The 18,860-nt window shown below is 36.7% G+C and overlaps 2 protein-coding genes across 10 annotated transcripts in view; one reads left to right on the top strand and one right to left on the bottom strand.

The window, feature by feature from the left end:
* Nucleotides 1–864: 864 nt before the first annotated feature.
* On the bottom strand, nucleotides 865–17,343 carry MDH1 (malate dehydrogenase 1). The gene is made up of 9 exons (XM_039887018.1): nucleotides 17,178–17,343; nucleotides 12,479–12,577; nucleotides 11,584–11,680; nucleotides 9,239–9,414; nucleotides 7,545–7,667; nucleotides 2,961–3,137; nucleotides 2,338–2,451; nucleotides 1,757–1,846; nucleotides 865–1,203 (listed from the first exon to the last, which is right to left on the bottom strand). The coding sequence occupies exons 1-9, from the start codon at nucleotides 17,178–17,180 to the stop codon at nucleotides 1,078–1,080; spliced, it is 1,005 nt and encodes a 334-aa protein (XP_039742952.1). The 5' UTR covers nucleotides 17,181–17,343; the 3' UTR covers nucleotides 865–1,077.
* Nucleotides 17,344–17,417: 74 nt separating this feature from the next.
* Nucleotides 17,418–18,860, top strand: part of WDPCP (WD repeat containing planar cell polarity effector) — a 331,453-nt gene continuing 330,010 nt past the window's right edge. For 4 of the 9 annotated variants that reach the window (XM_039887010.1, XM_039887013.1, XM_039887016.1 and 1 more), the window contains exon 1: nucleotides 17,452–18,023. The gene's annotated coding sequence lies outside the window, so the exon portion shown is untranslated. Of the gene's footprint in view, nucleotides 18,024–18,860 lie in introns of all 9 variants that reach the window. The other 5 variants (XM_039887009.1, XM_039887011.1, XM_039887008.1 and 2 more) reach the window with 4 other exon arrangements.

Below are 18,860 nucleotides of genomic sequence, written 5' to 3' on the forward strand. Positions count from 1 at the left end.
TAGTAAAATGCTCTTAAAAGGCGTGGGCTTTTCACAAGCATTTTTAATGCTTCTTAATGGCAGTTTCCTGGGCCTGGACTCTGTTCATTAAGAGAGGAGGCAATAAAATGCTTTGTTCTCTGAATTAAGGTGACAGAAGTGAATAGCATAAAGAAATGGCATAGAAATAATGACGCATAGTGAATATTCAAACACAAAGCCATGCTTCAAAAGCATAGGTGAGAAATTACTGGTTTCTACAAGTAATCTACCAGGTCTCTCCAAAGTATACTACCATTTCATATATTTTTATATGATCCCTGATTTTAAAAGAGTTGGTAAGGTTAATTTACAGAATCAAACAATAGGTCAGTTTACACAAATAGATGATAGAGATGAACACATTGTGGAGTTAATTTAACTTATATCTTCTACTTGTACCTCCTAGTTCTTATAACTTTTATACATATATACTTTCTTCATATAACATTTTCTTTTAAATTCTATATGAAATTACCATGTCTTCATTCTTCCAATTAATCGCTTTTCTAAAGATATGTTTGACTCATTTGTTTTCTTCTTTTTTGGCTTGTATAAAAAGTGGCAAGAAAGTAATGATAGAGGAAGCCAACAGAGGAGCAAGAAGAGCATGTTATTTTTTCCTCCCGAACCTTATAGTCTCCCTCCAGTACCCATTGGCAGCTGGTCAATAAATGTTTGCAGTGTCCCAGTTCCAGTGTCACAAGCAGAGAATAGAAGAGTATGTTTGGAATAATTTAATAACTGGTACATACCCATGAATAATTTAATAACTAATAAATAATTTAATAACTAATAATTATTAATAATTATTAATAATTAGGAATAATTAGAGTCTAAGTCATCTTCATTTGAATATATATTTTATTTAGAATTCAACATTAACATCATGATGATAAACTGTCACGAATTTGTACCAAGAAGCACACAATCTTTAAAATGCGCTATTTTTCACAAGTGCTTTAAGTATAGCATTATTATTATTTGGTACTAGAGTCAAAGACGACATTTAGATTCCTCAGCTCTGGGACATTTAGTAACATTGAAATGACTGTCTAGTCAGGCAGAGGAAAGAAATTCAAAAGCAGTTTCTTTTTCTTCTTTCAGTTCCTTTGCAGTAAGATCCATCTTCTCACGTGAGAAATCATTAATAGGGAGACCTTCGACAATCTTCCATGTCTTATTCTGTTTGAAAATAATTGCAAATAAGAGATTTACAATTAAACTAGAACTAATCCTCCAGCAACAACTTAGTTTGAACTTAAATCTAGAAGACTATCTATTTAAAAGTCTGATTCTAAAGAAATCAAATCAAAATCCAGATCTTAACAGCTAATTTTGATAAAAACTCAACATTCGAATTTAAAACTCAATGAATCTAGAACAAAATCTTTAAATGAAGATTAATCGGCAACAAAAAAACCTAATGACTTTGATTATAATAAAGAGCAACAATACTGAGAACTATTGCTCCATTTGGAAGTAAGGTACTATTTGTTGGTATCCAACATTAGAGGCATAAGAAAATGTGTCTAGTGGGAAGTGTTGAATCTTGATTTTCAGATTAATTTCACTTTTTCAGTGACCAGAAGTTGTGCTTCATACAATTTTATAGCTGAGAAAAAAGTCTAATTTAGTAAATGAACAATTTTCTAGACTAAATTATACCATTATTAATAAAAACCCACAACTACTTTTCCAGTAGGAGACATGGAGAAATAACCCCCAAATATCTCACCTTGATTGTAACAGGGAATGAGTAGAGCAGATCATCAGGAACACCATAGGAGTTGCCATCAGAGATAATGCCCATGGACACGAACTCACCCTAAAAATAACGATTTTTACATTTTCATGGTGTTTAGGGATTAGTTTACATAATCAACTGACACACAAACTAGCAAAATTAAAATAGGTGACACTTTATTATTAGGTGTATAACTTCATTATTGTACAAGGAACCATCACTAGGCACTTCCACGACAGGGTAATTTTCATGCTTATTATCTCATTCTACTCTTCCAATCCTCATTTTATAAATAATGAAACTATGGCCCAATACAGGTTTTAAGAAGAAAAATGTCACCCCTACCAGTTGTGCTAGGTACTTTTTATATATATCACCTCATTTAACTCTTACAACCCATGTAAAAGATGACAGAACAGATCAGAAAGGTTAAGTAACTTTCCCAAGGTTACTCAGCTAGTAAGCAGCTGAACTAGGATATTAACCTAACCTGCTTACCTGACACATTTTTACATTACAGCATCAGAAGACAAAAATAAAAGTGTGGCCTGTGGAAACCACGGAGTCCTTACCTCTGGGGTTCCAAACCAGATGTCTCTGACATGGTCACAGATGGCTTTTGCAGCAGACATCGCACTGGATAGTTTTCGAGCCTTGATGACAGAAGCGCCACGCTGCTGCACAGTCTGGGTGGGGGCAGGCAGAGACAGCAGTGTTACTTGATCATGACAGCAGCATTTTCACCAATTCCAAGCTGACACCGGGGTGAAAGGCTGCAATCACAGCTTAACATGTCCCCTCCAAAATCATGCAACTACCCAATGTTGGACTTACGAGACCATTTCAGTTATAAACACCAGTCCTTTTGAAAGAGAAAACTACAAATCCCCACAGAAAGTTTACCATACTTTATACAAAGAAATGGATCTCTTATAAAGATAAGTGGATGACTGGAGGGCACTCTAAGTTTTTCTACTTTAACAACCAATCTTGACTACCATGTAACAGAGAAGATCATGACTACATTAGTTTGACTTCCAAAGAAAGTATGCAGTCATCAGACAACTATGAAAAGCCTGCTCTCTATGAGGCCTTCCTTCTCCCTATCCCTTGGAAAACACCCAAATCAGAAAGTTGTGTCTCTCTCAAGAGTTTTTATGGTTGGCTGTTAAGAAAGCTCCCAGATTTTTCTTACTGTGATGAATTCTCCTTTGAGCCAGCTGTCATCTTTCAGAGCTTCATAAACACCAACTTCCTTTCCCTGCAGTTTCACCTTAGCATGGTTGACATCTGGATACTGGGTTGAGGAATGGTTTCCCCAGATAATGACATTCTTTACATCCTCAGAAGTCACACCAAGTTTAAGAGCAATCTAGTTACATAGAAAATAAATACATTAGATAAATGCTTTTTATTTCAAATTGTGACCTGTTTGACAAATGCCCTTAAGATAAACAGCCTCTGAAACTTCAAGAGAACACGAGTTATACTGATTTGTAAAATAAAATTGCAAATTTTATTGCTTGGTAATTTCCTAAAACAGTTTAAGAGTATAAACAAACTGTGAACCTGAAACGTTCTAGAGTAGAATATTTAATTAGAATGTTAATGTTTAAGAGTAGGGAACATCCTGTAATTTGTGATTAACTTATTAGTATAGTGGCTTTATCAAACATAAAACACCAACCAAGAGGTTAATATTGCTGAAATGCATAAATGTGACCTTTGTTTCTTTGTTGTTACTTACTTGGAGATGCCTCCTCAGCAATTCTGAGCAATTAGGTATTTAGGTACTTTCCCCATATTTAGGTGAAATTTTTATTATATACCATATATAAATTAACTAATTTTCAAATAATTCTAAATATGAAATTTTGGAGTTGGAAGAGACTCAGATTACCAAATTACGACCGCCTTCATGTTACGGATTAGGAAACTGAAGAAAGAGTTTAAATATAACATGTATATAATACTAAAATTATAACAGCTATAACAATCTCTAGCTGTAGGTTCAGAAATCACTTTAGGATCCTGCATGCCTGGGGCGGGGGGGCATATGAACATCAATTTATATAGTACAGTAGCCACAGAAAGGGTTAGAAAGTTATGTTTTTAAAGATGTAAATAAAAATCAGCTTATTTTGTTATTTGCCTGATAAGGTAATGTGCAGAAAAAGCATTATGGTTCGTTGTATGTATAATTTGCTCCTAATTAGATAGCAGAACTTAGGATGAACCAGAAGGGAATGTTTTGGAAAAGAATTTTTAAAAGCTGATGTGTTAGGGTAACATTGTGAGTGATTTTTCTTTCCTTATTATAAGAATGGGAGGAAAAAAAGTTGTGCCAGAGTCCACAGCTTTTGCATACATAAATAAAAGCACTGTGGAAGGGGATCTTCTGTGGGTGATGGAACAGTTCTATATTTTGACTATGGTGGTTATAGTAATCTGTATATATATGATTAAATGTCATACATAAAAGTCATTCATAAAGAAATACAAAAAAATGTAGAAACTGCAGAAATCTGAGCAACTCTAGTTAAGTGTTGTGGGTAGTCTAGTGTATTTCCTAGTTTTGACAATGCTCTATATTTATGTAAAATGGCACCACTGGGGAAAGAAGGTAAAGGGTACATGGGATTCTCTGTACCGCTTTTTGCAACTTCTTTTGAATCTGTTGTTCCAAAATAAAAAATAAAAAACAAAGCAATCAAACAAAAAGGATAAAAATGAAAAGGCCATTACCTAAAACGTTTGTAACAACTTGACTCATCTCACAAATTTACTGCATCAAGACGTGAATTGTCTTTACTTTCACTATGGCTGTTAAAATAAGCTGCAACTCATTTCTTAAATTCTAAAATAGTTATGATGATTAAAATAATTAACTTAAAAATTAATTCTTGGTTTCTGACATTTTAAATCACTTCTCATCTAAATTTTGCTTCATCTAGAGTTCTGCAAGTATTAGGGCTATTAACTACCACATCAATTTTCACAAATTAGACGGATAGTTGGTTTCTGTGGTACCCAGCTATTGACCTGCTTAGTGGTTGGAGTAGAGTGGTATGCTGTGCAATGAGTACAATTTCCTGTGTGCCCTGACCTGAAAGGACTTGGAAAGAACTTATATTTAGCTGGCACTGTAGAGAAAAATTTGTACCTAGGGCAAATAACACAAGATGTATATTACCTAGAATTTAGAACCCACAATTCTGCTGAATGTCAGTTTCGACCACTCCAAAGTACAGTGAAGACACACTGCTATTAGGCTTCTCCTCCCTACAGGAGGCTCCCTTACTTCTTTTCTTCTGTTGCCCACCTCCTCTTATTCTTTTGACCTCTTGAGCTACTCCACTCCTGTCTGGCCAGCAAAGGCCAGTACTTTGCACCCAGCAGATGTAGTTTCTGAGTATCATTCATGTCAGAGCTAGTCTAAATTAACATGTATCCAGGATAGTAGTTTCTTGCTCCCGAGGATACTTTCATGTCTGCATATAGATCTATTAAACAGTTTTTGACTAATTCTCCAGCCCTAGCAATTTTCTTCCCTTGATACCAGCTACCTGGTTTCATTTTTAAATTGCCTTGACAGCAGACACGTATGCAGTTCTGGTTCGCAAATACACAGGGGAGGTCTGCAGGTGATAAATAGTTGCTAGGTAGCTGAGTCCTCTGAGTTCTAGAACAAATTATGTAAGACTAGTAACCATTTACGTAAGAAAAATTAACCTTTGGATTTGTTATTTTTTCCACTGGATTAACAACTACAGGAGGAAGAAACTGCTTCCTCAAAAACTTCCTAAAAGCTCTCACTGTGCCAGACTGGCATGCTGAACATGTGCCTGAAGTTTGATGAAATAGCTTCTTTTTCCCTCTTTCCTCATTCAGACTTTCACCCCTACAAGGAAAACTGTTTCAGGCACTGGAATAAAGTGTCACTTAGTAAGTACTTCTTCTGGAAGCAAAATTTTCCAATACCTGACTCCACCAAGACCTCAGGTGAAATTGCAAAGACAGAAGTTTGTTATTTTACCTCTTTCTTCCTCTTGCAATTAAATTAAGTAACCATCTGCCAATCCAGAATCTACAATTGCAACAGGTACCTTTTCCTTAACTGTTAAATAGTATGTGTTGTATAGTACCCAAATTAGAGGCCATGTCACTCACCTGCACTAATTTCATTGTAATTGTTCTATAGTACGCAAATCTCCTGCCTCCAGTCATTCAAACAAACCCCCATTCCTTCCTGGCCATGACTCTGGCTAATAATAGGGAAAAAGATCCAGCCCATAGCCTAAAGCCTCTCAGGAAATATTTGCAATTTAAGCTTGTTAATCAAAGACCTTCTAAATTAACTGGAATATTTTCGGAGATATTTCTGAGGTGTGGCTCTTCTCAACTCTTGGTTATATCCTTCTTAATAATAATACAAGTCAGTAATAATAATAGCAGCCAACATTTATTGAGTTTTACAATGTGACAGGTACCCTGATAAGGGCTTAACATAAATCTTATCTCATTTTATCCATATAATTACTCTTTGAGTTAAGTACAGTTATTATCCCATTTTATAGCTTGAATATACTTTCTCAAGATCATGGAGCAAGTTAAGTTCATTTAGGTCACTTGATCCCATTATGTAAGAACACAGACAAGGGTTTGGAGTCAGGCAAATACAGGTGGTGCCATCATTTCCTAGCTGTATGACTGAGCAGGTTCCCTGACTTTCTAAGGCTTCAGGTTTTTTATCTGTAAAATAGTGGTAATAGATTTCTCATATGGATACTATGAGAATTAAATGATAAATTACATGTAAAGCATCCAACTTAGAGTAGAAGCTTAATGCATGTAAATTACCTTCTTCACTGGGCACTACAAAGCTGAAAAGTTATCACTTCTCAGTGTATAGCAGTGGTTTTTCAACTTAGACCTTTCACCATCTGTTGGTAAAAATCGTTTTCTTAAAACTAAACAAAGTTGTCTTTTATAGAAGAAAAAAGACTAAACTCATAAACCTATCTAGCAGTGATAACCTGATAAGGAGGGAAAGCCAGAAAATCACTAAGGAAAAGGAAAGAGGTTATGTCCCAGAAACAGAACTTTGTCATGACTTCTAAGGGCATCAGGATTGTTTAGGTCTAAGAAAACCTAGGAAGCTAACACAGATGAGTGGCATGGCCTCCAAGTTTTTAGAAAAGCTATTAATACTCTGGTCACTGACCCCTTGACATATTTATCTAAGGCTCCAAGGGGTAAGAAAACTTGATGGCAATTAAAACCTAGATGCTAAATAGTGAAATTTATGGAAACATGCACAATATTAAGAAGATAGAAAATTGAAAGAGATTATATATAAAATTAAAAATCTGAGTTTGACTGCTTAGCTGTAGGGAAAAAGGAAGCAGAACTAATCAAAACAAAGCAGAAGTCTTTCATTTTATAATCTCCTATATATCTGACAAAAATAAACTAAATTATGTACCATCATAGGAATTATCTATAATAGTGAATATTTTTTAGTCACTACAGTGAGAACATTAACAAACATATTTAATTATAGTAAGCAAATGACATATAGTTGAGAAAACTGAGTAGGAAGTTCAGCCCTGGTCCTTAAGAGACTAAATTTAAAGACCTCCTAAAAAACTGGAATAGCTTCGTACTGAACAAAACAACAACAACAAAGCACAAACTAAGATTTGGCTACTTTAAAAGCGAGAGAAAAAGGTTTTAAAAAGTTGAACATTCATAAGATTTTAAAAGGCATTTTTCTTACCTGAGCTTTAGCTCGGTTGTGATCCAAACGAGTCAAGCAACTGAAGTTCTCCTTGGGGATAGATGGTGCCGACTTGCAGGCAGTCAGGCAGTTGGTATTGGCTGGGTTTCCCACCACAATAACCTATGATGAACCAGAGGCACAACAGTTAAGAGACCATACACTGATTAACTAAGCTGTCTCAGAATATGACTGATAAATGTGAAACATGTAACTTTTATATCAAGTTTGTGTATACTTATCATTGTAGTTTTCAGTAGGTTTCCATCCTCCCTTCTAAAAGCATTTTCCCCTTGTTAGTGTTTGCTTTGACTACTGAAAACATTTTTTAAATAAAATCACCATGATGTATACAAATCACCTTCCAGGTAGCACTGTCTAAGACCTAAGGTACATGTCTTTCTATTTTGTTTTATGCTAAAAGAGAGAGAACATTTATCTACTTGCCATAAAAAGCAAATAATCTAACGCTCTATCTCAGTTTGATTCATTGATAAAATTTTGCTTCTTATAAAAGCAGTCCAAGAAAGAAATTCTACTTGAGCAGTTTACTTTAGGACGATTTGTCTTTATGACTTAAAAGTGTTTCTCATCTTGCCTAATCCTAAGAATTGGAATATTTGTGAAAGTACAGATTTCCAGATTCCATTCACTCCATACCTATTGAGTCAGTCTTTAGGAGAGAGCATTTCAGGCATTTTTTTTTTTTTAAATTGGGGGAGGTATGGATACACTGGATTACGATACAGTATCGGAAAACATATATATTGACTTTTTTTTAAGTATTAAAAATCTTTGCCCCTACTCCAGTTTCAGTGTATAGTACCCCCAAAAGGACACTTTTGGCTGAGGGATGATTACTGGGTAAGCAGCCTGGATTTTAGCTGTCCAAATAATTTTGAAATTTTTTACTAAGAGATCTGTGGATTTCCACTCATTTATATTATTTCCTACTAATGATTACAGAAAATAAAAATTAATTATTTAAAATGAAGTCCATAGAAAGGAAAAGTTCAGATGTCTATGAAATAGACAGAATATTACAATAGGAAACTTTAAAAATCTTATAAAATAGTCTTTTATCCTTCTTTGAAGTCAGGATAGGGAGAAAGAAGTGTATCAACATCAGTAAAACCTCAAACCAGCAAATCTTTTACTGGACAATTAAGTTCTAGTTCACTGATATTTAATTGGTAAAAGGCAGCTTTACTGCAATGTCAAGACAAATTTAGAAACTAAAATAGCTTGAACATAAAGAGAACAGGAAGTCATACCAACTCAAGGGACAAGCATATCGAAATTCCACTAGATTGAGAAAATTTGAGCATTCAGAAGCCCCCTTCTCCTATTGCTGAGCATGCATCTTACAGCCATCTCCCTCCACAATCACACACATAAACCATATGTCTGAACAAATATTCCCACACAATTAAAAGGCCAGAAAGTTCTATGTCTTGTGGGTTTACAAACTAATACTGAACTTCCATGTCATAGTAATAGGTGAAATATTTTCAAGCACCTCTGAATATTGATTTCTACACTATAAGTGGAAAACACAGAAGTGAGAGCTAATCAAGCAAAACTGGGTCGGGGGATGGGGGAAGGCAAATAATTTTGTTTTCACAGAAAAGCTGAAAAGCAGAAGCATCAAATGCTGATAATGAAAAACCCAAAACTACTACTGTATTAGTCACCTTAACTGACTTCTTGGCATATTTCTCCAAGGCTGCACCCTGGCATTTGAAGATTTTCACATTTGCTTTCAGTAGATCTTTCCTCTCCATGCCATCCCTTCTTGGCATGGAGCCCACAAGAATAGCCACATCCAGGTCTTTGAAGGCAACCTCTTCTTTATCTGTTGCAATAACATCTGTGAACATGGCAATAAATATGTAGAGATACTTAAATGCCAAAGTCTGAGGTTTTCTTTTTCATATTTTTTTCTCTTTTTCATATTGAATCTATCCAGTAACTCCTTCACTTTGTAGCAAATGTTTACTTTTATATATTGCATTGATAAACGTTTAAGGGGTCTAAGAAAAGAAAGACAATCTATGAATTCAACAACCATTACATCAGCAATGTCAATACATTTGTTTTTCCTATTTCGAAAATTATCTCAATTTCAAAAATTCTGTAATATTTATCTTTTATAATCAGATATGATGCAAGGTATGACTTTCAAGGCAACATTTGTTATGCTAATAACCACAGATAACACAAGAGAAACTAATTCACTTAACCTTTAAGTTATAATTACTTTAAGGTCTAGATAGCAATCACAAATTAAAAATGTTTATTGAGGAGTTCTGTACCAGAAATAATACTAAGAAATTTATCAAATTTAATCTTAATATTTTACAGATGAAGACAACTAAGTTTAAAGATAAACCAGGTGCCATCAAAAATTAATGGGGCTGTAATTCCAGTCCAGGTCGGCCCAAAGTTCAATCACCATAGTACAGTGTTAATCTAATTAACATATACCACTTGCTTTTTGATTAAAGAACATATGTATCACTCCTCTCCTTTGTTGAGAGTATTAAAAAGGCCACGACCAGTGCTACAGATGGAATGTTTGTGTCCCCCCATGAAATTCATATGTTGAAACCTGATCCCCAATGTGATGGTATTAGGAGGTGGGGACTTTGGCAGGTGATTAGGTCATGAGGACTGCCTCATCCCTTTCACCATGTGAGGACGTGGTGAGAAGATCATCATCTATGAATCAGGAATTGGGCTCTCATCAGACACTCAATTTCTGGCTCTTTGAACTCTGACTTCCAGTCTCCAGAACTGAGAAATAAGCTTCTGTTGTTCACAGTCTGTGGTATGTTTGTCAAAGCAGCCCAAATAGACTAAGGCAACCAGGATTGAGCGTTAGGATTGGTAAATTTTTAGGTCAGTGAATTTGTGTCAGTCAGGCTGCCAATAGAACCCCTCAGAGGTATACAAAGGAACACCAGTTGGAGAAAAAAGAAAGCCATCTTTTTCTCAGCCACACATTCTGAACTTTCTCTTCCCTGTCATGTTCACAGATGATCAAGGACAAACTGACTATAATCTAGGCCCATTAGAGAGAGCAGAGGGAACTCATCAGAGAAAGGAATAAAAATGAGAAAAAGCGACAGAGGAAGTTGATTTGGAAACAGATGGTGAGGAAAGGGAGCCAGCCGAATAGTTTAAGCAGGGTAACGAGTTCTTTTACATAACTGTGTAACCAAATGATTTAAATGGAGTACTCCTTCTAGTAAATGTTTAGTAAATGTTTACTAAACATATACATGAACTCTAAGCATGGTTTCTCTTGGGTGTTATATATTTAGCTTTGTGCAAACTTCTAAGAGAGTATTACTAAATAAATCCGTACCAGAAGAAAAAGATTATGATGAAGGTGATAGATAAAAGAAAATATATTTAAATTAGTTTACAACTTGACCTAATATTTTAATGAACCTTTTAATTAAATTGAAGACTTCTATCTTACATTTATTTAATAGTTCAATGATTCTTCAAGGCTCTTAGCAGCAATCTGGTGGGCATTTCCAAACTATGCAGTGTATAATTGGGATAATTTACACTACATATCAATCTGATGACTGGCAGATGGAATGGGATTACATATGAGGGACCAACCGATTTCCAGTCTTAGGACAGGATATGGCTCTGGAGGACATCATTTAGAGTTGGAAAATTCTCTAGTACGGGACCCTACTCTTTAAATAGACTTTAAATAACAATACAATGTAGACAATCTCAGGTGTATAACCCTTGTGCAATATTATACTTAATTAGTAAAATAAACTACATATAAACATGTTGGACAAAAGTATAGTCTTTTACCTCACACTAGTTATTTCTTGCTTTTATCCTTATTTATTCTTGGTATACATCTTAGCAAGTAGTTGTAGTTCAAAAAACAAAAACTGAAAACTTTTATAACTTCTAATTGAGAATATAGTTAACAAAAATCTAAAATCTATTTTTTAAAAGATATAAAATACTATAAAATCCCTCTTTCCTCCACCCCTCAACTCACCTTTCAGGAGGGGAAGGGCACAGTCTTGTAGTTCCATTAGGACACCATCCAGGACACCCATCATGGGAGTGATATCCAACAGCACAAGAATTATAGGCTACCAAATAAATAGGAAGGACAGTATCCGTCAGGGTAGGTTTTGTCATTTAGTCACAAAAAAGTCCTTTTATAAAGCTTTTGCTTATTTGATGCATATTTGTATATAATTTCCATTAGTCAGAATTATTTTAGGTCAGATATCTAGGATGATGCCACTTTTAGAAAAAAGAATGCTATAATACCAGCAATGGTGTGCTAACACACAGTTAAGAGGAATCACCATTACTGAATTTTAAAGGAGTACATGGAACAAATATCAAATTGAAGTGACATGCCACAGACTAGTCTTGTTAACAGCTAAATATCTGATTTCAGTTCATGGAAAGTAAGTACAGTATCTAGCATGGATGTAGAGAATGGATAAATGAATATTTTAGAAAAAGATTTTAGTGTACATTAATCTGCTGGAATAGGGGGTGACTACTTCAAACTGGGAAGTATATTTACCTGTCTATTTTGGGTCTAAAGACTATTTATGAATAAGGAAGTGCTGATTCAGCACCTTTCTCTCCCACATGACTCTCCCTAACTCTCCTAAAGACTACTTTAGTGACTACTTTCCACTGACTGATACCTGCTGGCTGCACCAAGTTAACTAAACACATGATATGCAAAACATTTTTAATGCCTGGAGGGGTGCATATAAATAAGCTACCAGCTTCCATTTATAGCAATGTGCCTAGTACATTTATTGGGATTACACATTCCTTCACCATTTAAAAATTTCATTGCAAATGCAGGGTTTTATTGACAGTATTCTTACTTTGACTTAAGATTTATAGACCTTTGCCCCTACCTGGTCTTTACCAAAGACAGATCCATTTCCAATACTGTACAGCAGTGAATATGCAATTTGACCAGCTGCTCCAGTCACAAGGACTCTGATTGGTTCAGACTATAACGAAAGAGATTCATTAACATCCTATTAAAAAGTGTTTTACCCTAAAGATATTCAGGAGTTTCTCTATAGTATAAGACAACCACATACTTTAAAAGTTAATGCAAAATTTTAGTCTGTGTGTGGCTTAGTTAGAAAACAAACATCCCAGTAAAAACAGTATGCACAAACCAACTAAACAACTTCTGGAACATGTGTCCTTTGGCTGCATATTTATGCAGTGTTATTTAACTCTCGCAGTTATACTGGATTTACTTACATAATCTTATCCATCTTTTTAAGGTTATTTTACCACTAAAATAGGCCTAACAATGTTGATATGCATTATATGGTGATACAAACCCTAGCGGCTACTATAACCTCACAAATCCTCTTATGCAAATCTGCCCACTCCTATCTGCTCAATCCTTTACACCAAGAAGAGGAGTAACAGTGGTTACTCCTGACTCTAGTTATAATGAGCCTGAGAGTTTTAATAAAACTATTAGTCATGATTCAACTCAACTATATGGAGGAAAAATAAGACTATTTTAGGGGAAGGAAAATGAGAAAATAATAACATCTGGATTAAAATAAATTTTAATATTAAATAACAGCAACATGTAGTAACAGTTGACAACCCGATTCCAATGGAAAATTAATTTTAAAAGGGAGGAAGAGAGAAAAGTACAAAAAGCATACAACAGAGAAGTCACCTTATAGATCTCAGCAGATCCTGAACAAAATACAGACATATGGACAAAAATAACTAATAGTCAAAGTGATGACTCCAAGTCATTAAAATAAATTAAGCTCAGAGAATTAAATAGAAATATTTTTATTAAAAAGAGTTAAACAAAAATGTTTGGAAACTTAATGGGTATAAATTAATTAGAAAATTCAATCAAGATGAACTGTTCCTTTGATAATGCTGGGTAAATGTACTTCCACTCTGTGTCACCTCTATCGCTACCTGCATGAGAGAAGTGGCCCACTGAACTGACTGGGGAAAGAAACGTTTAATTTCTTTATATTTAGAATTCTCTAATCCAGAGGAGTCATGCCTCTGGGATGGAAGGAGATTATGACCTCAAAGGGTCCTTCTAACCTTCCAACCCTAACCTCTAAAGGTCAGCAGCATTTAGCAATAAGTCAAAGGAAAAAACACTCACAAAAGAAGTGTCAATTATTGTAGAGAAATGAATCTAATCTACCAACAGACTATATATGCAATTTCTTCCTCAGAGATGTGACCAGAGTGGGAGTGGAAAAAAAGGAGCAAACTGTGGAGTTTCTCCCTGACCTAGCCATATCTCTAAATGTACAAAATATGACAATTCCCCAAATAAACCATTTTTAATACATATTTATGTTCCCAGACTTTATGTTTACGAAGAACACTAAAAGTTATTGTATATGGTTATTTTTAACATGGCCTTTACGTTTTCAACTTTGTCTTTTTCCCCCTCTTCCCTTGAAGTAGAGTACATAAGGAAAAGGGACTAGAGGAAAACATTATTCCCTCTTTCTTTAAAATTCAAGCTCCTTAATGACAGGGGCTTTGTCTATTTTATTTATTGGTATCTCCCAACTGCCTTGAACAATCCCCTGCCCAAAGTTGGAGCTCAAATATTTGCTGAAGGAATAGCTGGATCTTGTAAAAAAAATTACTACCAAAAACTTGGAAACGTAAAAGAATTACTTGACCTCTATATATTGTTTCCCCACAGTAAAATGGAGATAATAATAGCAGCTACCTAAAAAATAAGGTAGTTGTGAGGATTGAGTTAACATACAAAGCATTAAACAGTATGTAGCAAGTACTATAATTTATAGATTGCTTTCACCACAGTATTTCCCTCTAATGATTCTTATAGCTCGTGGTTTTCTATTTACATGTCAGTTACTCTCTACTAGACCGTGCTACCCCCGCCCTGCATATGCTTCAGACTGTGGACTGAGAGCAGTCCAGCTTTGACCCAAATTTGCGCTCTATGCAGTGTTCAACAAATATTTGAATAAAAATAAGAAAAATGTAAACACATGCTACTTCAATGTAAAGCAAACTAGGATAAGAAACGAGGGGGAAAATGAATATCACTATTTATGAAGCTTAACCAGAAAGTTAGATGGTTATAACAGAATAATGCAGTCAATTTTAGGCATTAATTTTAGCTACTAAAAAATTGTGTTCATAGTATCACAGTCCACAGTGAAGGGGTTGTGGTCACCTAATGAACAGCTACTAATTCCACCTCAGTAGTTTCCTTCTGTGTATTTATTTTCACAGTAGGTAATTCCCTCTTGTTAAGAGTGTAGTAGTTAAGCCTAGTTAGTATCTGAATGTTTGATGATGAAAAGGGAAAGAACAAACTATATATTTGGTTCTTTCTGCTCTTTGCAACATTGCAGTTGAAAAGGAGGGTGGGAGATTCCTGCTGACTTTTTACAATGCAATATTACAGTGTGAAGACAGGTTACTATTCTTTGCTTAGATATCTGGGCAGTCTGCCAAGAACCAAAGAAGGAATGTCTTTGCCCTTGGCAGGGCATTAATGACCTTCCTGCGGATAGAGGATCTATCTTGCGCATGTGCTCAAGTCTTAATTGCAAAGCTTAAATTTAAGTGTTCCTTATGTTATTCTACAGAAATAACACGTATTCCTTCTGTTATTCTACAGAAATAATAAGTATTCCTTTTTTTTTTGCTTTCTATGTATTTCTGTAATATAAAAGACAAATAGTATCATTCAGATTTCTTCATACAGTTCATTCTTGCTGTCCCTGCCTATATGACAGACACAAGCAAACAATTTGCTCCTTTAAAAAAATTGCTTTGAATAGCTTACAAAAGATGGCTCTTTTCTAACTCAGTGATTGTTCACACACTCTCTTGAGGAGGCAAGGAAATTGAGTCATGTGAGAATATGCTGTCAATTTCAGCAAATTGACTGGAGGGATTCATCTTCATAAATGTTTCTGTGGTATCTGGTACCAAGTGACCTTCTAGGGATGAGGCCTAGTTTAATCTACTGTGTAGCAAAACAACACAAGAATGGGGGCTCAGGATCTCTCTGTGACATTAGGAAAATATTTGACCTCACAAGGCTATATTTTAAGATTAGAGGAAATAATCTCCAAATTCCCTTCCAATTCTAGAATTCCTATATTCTGAATTGCAAGGAATGAAGCTATCAGGTAATACAAATGCTGATAACATAGTTTAGTTTGTATTTGCAGTATGAGCTTGTATCTTCATCCAGAACCTTAGCTATTAAAAGTAAATTTTCAGAATTACTTGTTAAGTGTCTGTATGACACAATATGGTAAAATGGGAAGTGTGAGACCCTTGGGGGCAAACTGTTGTGTGACCGTGAGCAAATCACATTCTTTTTGGGTTTCAATAAACTCAATTTTAAGATCTGAAAGGAGATTTGTCAAAATGATCTTTAAAAGGTCCTATCAAGTTCTAAAATTATAGTTTGCAGTTCTCTGATAATAAAGACCTCTGCTTTCTTCCTAAGATTATTAGGTCAGGAACCACTGAAACCGTCATTAAATGACTATGTTATCTGACAAAGTAAATAGAAAATCTAGGTTTAATACTTAATGAGAATTAGCTTTTACACTCACTCCCTTTTAAAGGTAGAGAGAGTAATCCCCTTGCCTTGAAAACATGTCTTTAAGGTTCTGGAAAATTTCCAATCCATTTAAATATTTCCCCACACTCCCCACCCATTTTAGTATTTTGAGATAACGGAGGAAAAATAGTCTCAACTATAAATACAAGTACTGAAGCAATTTCTCTCAGTCTGATGTCACATGTCACCTTCAAACAGCTTGCAGATCATTCCTGCGACAGAGTTCCCTTACCAACCCGCCTTCGTCCTTTCAGCAGACACAAGACGTGGTAATCTAGGTATTCAGAGCTTCAAGACAAGATGGTTACATTGTGTAACGTTTAAAAGTAGTGGTTCTAGATTTCATAACGAACAGATCAGTAAAGAATATCTGCAGTAGCTATTTAGCTACTGATGCTGTCACTGCGACGCGTCCTGTCATTACAAAATGAGATGTTTTAAACATCAATGAACACGTTTTAAACGACATTTTGTGAAATTAGATATGGCTGAAACACATCTCCCGAAAGCGTAGATCGTAATCTGGAGCATCTGCTAAACACTATCATTACAGTCGAGGGCCTTCTGCTTTCAAGGGTTTTGTGACAAAAGCCCTTAAAAACAGTGGGCACAAAAGGAGAAAAAAGAAAAGGCTAGGACCCACCTCCACCCCTCAACGTCGTGCTTTGGAGAAAATACGCAACTTCATATTTTGTATCCACGCCATAGAGCAGGACTGAGATCGCACCTGTGTATGGACAGCGATTTCTCTAGAGACCTTCTAAGAACCCCCCATCACCTCCCTATACCTCAGGTAGAAATCAATCCCTTCCCAATTACTAGGTCACTGCGACAGTCCCCAGATTAGTCGGAGCTTTCCAAAGGGCGTGAAGGACATTGCCCTGCACAACCGCCACCCAAAAATCCTTCAAGCGAAAGAAACCTCAGATAAGGGCGCGAAGGCCAGAGGTGGGCAGGATCCAGGGGCCCACACTCACCATGATTGGAACCTGCGCTGACAATTTCAGCACCTGCAAAATGAGCCTCTGAGAGTCAGGTCACCTCTACAGCGGAACCGACTCTGGGAGGCGAGCGGTATTAGAGAGAAAAGGCTCTGGCTGCCGACCGCGGCACCTTCTGGGCATTGTAGTTTATGCGGCTCTGACTTGGCGCAATCTCCAACGCATTTCCTTCAAGTGTTGAACTACACTTCCCGAGGTCTTAGTGCCCTCTTACTCCTTTCTCCGTGCGCTCCTCGCAGATTGCAAAGTAGTCCCCGAGGGCGAGCCGCTGTGATTGGAGAAGGGCAATAAGCGGATGGTGAAGGGCAATAAGCGAATTGTTTGGGCACAGAAGGAAAGGACTGCCTGAGAGCGCCCAGCAATTGGCGGCAGGAGGGGCGTGTGTCAGTCGAAGCAGAGTCAAACCCCTTAGCTATACAACCCACATGTGCAACTGAGACTTTATCCTGGGCCAAGAGTAAACGTGGGAGGTAGACGTCTCCCGTTGCGCACGGCCCGCTTGACCCGGAAACAAAATCTTTTAAACTACGATTCACACTGAAGGAGCGGGAGGAATTGACGTGTCGGGAAGCCTGGTCGGCTTCTCTTGTTGCTAAGCGACGAAGCGGGAGAGCAAGCGCACGCACGGGCAGCTGGTGATACCTGAGGAATCTGGCGGCTGCAGTTCTGAGACTCTGAAGACGGAGCGAGCGCGCCGCCCCTTCCCGGGTCCTCCTTCTTTATTCAGGGGACCCTCCCAGGTTGTGTCCGGTGAAGAGGTGAGCGGTTTGCGGCGACCCCCCTCTGAGGAGGGCGAGGCCACGCGTCTTACTCAGGAGGCAGGTGAGCCCGGGCCGGAGGGCGAGGGGTTTTCTTTTAACTTTAGCGTCCAGAATGCAGTTATGCACCGTCTGGCGTTGCTTTTAGCTAACCCGGTGCTGATATACAAGGCGGATGCCCGCGAGCTCGCCAGTCCCTTCTCCGCGCAGTGTGTTGGGGCAATAGTGTTCTGGAGGGAGTAGTGTTCTGAACTTTACGTCCCCTCTCCGGTGTAAAATGCAGCTCTTTTAAAGTTAAATGAAAAATATCGAGCACCTGCTTTGTGGGAGGTAAGCCCTTCCCTTCCTGGGGCTCACAGTCCATAGATCTAACTTTTTCTGTAAGTCCTCCGTGAATGTTGACACTTTTGCCCATTCTCTTTTGGAAACTGGTTGCTCTTTAAATTATCTTGAGCGTTTAATTATTCCACACCTGCATTTCTAAGGAGAGCGTAGCAGCTGAATAAGACACTGATTGTTACAGGCAGCCTCAGCCAGTAAAACAGCTTATGAGGTTTTCATTTATAATTAATGCTGCTCTGGAGAATTGTTGTGGTCTCTGAAACCGTGTTTCATGTGGCTGTTAAAAGGAAGATGTGATACTCTAGAATAGCACATATGTAATGAATACAAATGAAATGTATATGTTAAGTAACATTGGTATAACTTCTCGTTTTTCTCTGTCATTGGTAAATGAGTGCCGAGTGATATCTTTCAGTTTTTCTCTCTTCAGTTTTGGAGGGTTTGCTATTGTGGGAAAGAAATATAACACCTTACTTTCCAACTTGATCTATCAATATCAGAGCTGAATGACTCCTCCTTGAATCACTATTCACAGGGCTCTCAGACAACATACTTCTCT

The sequence above is a fragment of the Pteropus medius genome, unplaced genomic scaffold (genome assembly GCF_902729225.1).
Source record: "Pteropus medius unplaced genomic scaffold, Ma_sr-lr_union100, whole genome shotgun sequence".
NCBI classification, from domain to species: Eukaryota; Metazoa; Chordata; class Mammalia; order Chiroptera; family Pteropodidae; genus Pteropus; species Pteropus medius.